Here is a 1,848-nt window from a genome sequence, read left to right as displayed (position 1 = left end):
GGGGGGGGGGGGGGGGGCACATGGGAGTGACCCGGCCTTGTGTTTCACACGTGAACTAAAGTATGTGTTGTTTTTGCTGCTGAATGAACTCTGGTCTCCACACAAGGTGGTAAATCCAAACACACACTGAGTTGCTTTAGGCCCACCTTTGGTACACACACAAGTTGTGACAGAGATGCTCACTTTGCTGAAGGAGAGATAGAGGAGGTGTTTGTGTTGCTGACTGGGCCACCCACTCCTTCACTGCAAACAGAGGGAAGCCTCTGTTCTTGGATGGAAAACGCAGCATTATCCTTGTCAAGACAGGTTGTCCACAGTGACTGGATGTGATGACAGATCACCATTATGTTGCCATGCAAAAAGAAACAGTGTTTCTTAAGACTGTGGCTCCTCTCCTCAGAGATGCCTGCAGTAAGAAAAACTGATTATTTTTCTGCTCTTTGAAAGGGCTTAAATTCGGCAGTGTCTTTTTTTCTTTCTACCAAATTATCTGAAAATGTTGTATAATCCAGAGTTTGGGGTTTTACATTGAACTGAACGGGGTAGATGTCCCACCAGCCTTGCTGTTCCCGTCTTCATCCTCTCCTCTTGTTTCCATTTTCAGCCAAGCAGTCCAAAAGGAGGTGAAGAGGGAGCTGTCACCATTGGGGGAAGCACTATCTCCCCAGGAGCATCAGGCTTCCTGTAACCTCATCCCCGCCCCCTCCAGGTTGCGCTCAGGGTCAGGCCAGCAGGGATGGTTCAGGATCAGCTGCTGCAGCCAGAGGAAGAAGAGGAGTGTGTGTGGAACAATGTGCAGGATTGTTGCCCTGCATCCCCCCCACCCACCCACTTTTGGCTTCAACACAGACTCAATTGGTAATATAATACGAAGGCGGACAATAATCATAATCACCAGCCATGCAACCCTGTGAACCCTGAAGCCCTTGAATTTCTAGTTTTTCTTCTCAAGGTGGTGCTTGGAACAAAGCGACAAAAGTGCTGTGTGATAATATACAAGTTGTGTTCTAACTTGGATGTAACTCTCTGATCCAGAGCTGTTTGAAACACAATAGTGCAGGACTTTTTGTTTTCATCCTAGCTCACTGGTTTCTCACTTCTTTTCTTTTCAGTTTTTTGTCTGTAGAAATGGAGAGATTTTCAGAGCCATCTTTCTGTTTAGACCACAATTTAATGTGTTTTAAACCCCTTTGCATTTATATTTGAATCACAAATACAAAATACAGTTATAAGTCTCACCATAATTCTGTAAATCAGTAATCCAGTGACTTTTTCCAAAAACAAAAACAAAAGAACGAAATATGTATCTGCATGAATAAATGACRACACCAGCTGCCCTTACAATGTAAAAATAAAAATAATGCAACATTTTACTTTAAAATTGTATGAAAAGAGACTTTTTGGTTGACACTCCGGAAAATGTGCATATCCCAGTGTGACTTGTCTGATTAATTCTTGTTTTTAAATTATATCAGAGTTTATAAAGTACATTAGTAAAAACAATAGATTGAATATTTGTAAATATCTTAAATTCATTGTTGCTTGCATTGTACATTTGCATTGTTTACTGCTGTGTTGATGTGTATTTATTTATAGTTGTTGATTTTTGTGGTTCTAAATAAATTTGTGTCACATTAACTGCTTACTAGTCTTTGCAGCCTGACCGGACTTCTTTAGTTAATAYTATGCACAACTTAAAAGATTTTCAGCTGTGTTTGACTATATGTTAAATCTCAGCAGGTTGCGAGTACGTTTTTTAAATAACTCACTCATTTAGACACATTTTATTACCAGCTGTTATTGTCATATTGGACCCCAGATAGTAAAACAATAATTTACAATCACTTT

At 40.2% G+C, this 1,848-nt stretch overlaps 1 protein-coding gene across 3 annotated transcripts in view; it reads left to right on the top strand.

Moving 5' to 3' along the window:
* The window catches only part of armc9 (armadillo repeat containing 9), a 35,673-nt gene extending 34,033 nt beyond the window's left edge, over positions 1-1,640 (top strand). For all 3 annotated transcript variants that reach the window (XM_013999540.1, XM_013999534.1, XM_013999548.1), the window contains one exon: positions 605-1,640. In XM_013999540.1, coding sequence (XP_013854994.1) covers positions 605-627 — 23 coding nt within the window. In that variant the 3' untranslated portion in view covers positions 628-1,640. The remainder of the gene's footprint in view (positions 1-604) is intronic.
* Positions 1,641-1,848: the final 208 nt, after the last annotated feature.

This window comes from Austrofundulus limnaeus, unplaced genomic scaffold (genome assembly GCF_001266775.1).
Source record: "Austrofundulus limnaeus strain Quisiro unplaced genomic scaffold, Austrofundulus_limnaeus-1.0 Scaffold8, whole genome shotgun sequence".
Lineage (NCBI taxonomy): Eukaryota > Metazoa > Chordata > Actinopteri > Cyprinodontiformes > Rivulidae > Austrofundulus > Austrofundulus limnaeus.
Note: the sequence above shows the minus strand (reverse complement) of the source record. Positions and strands in the feature narration are given on the sequence as shown.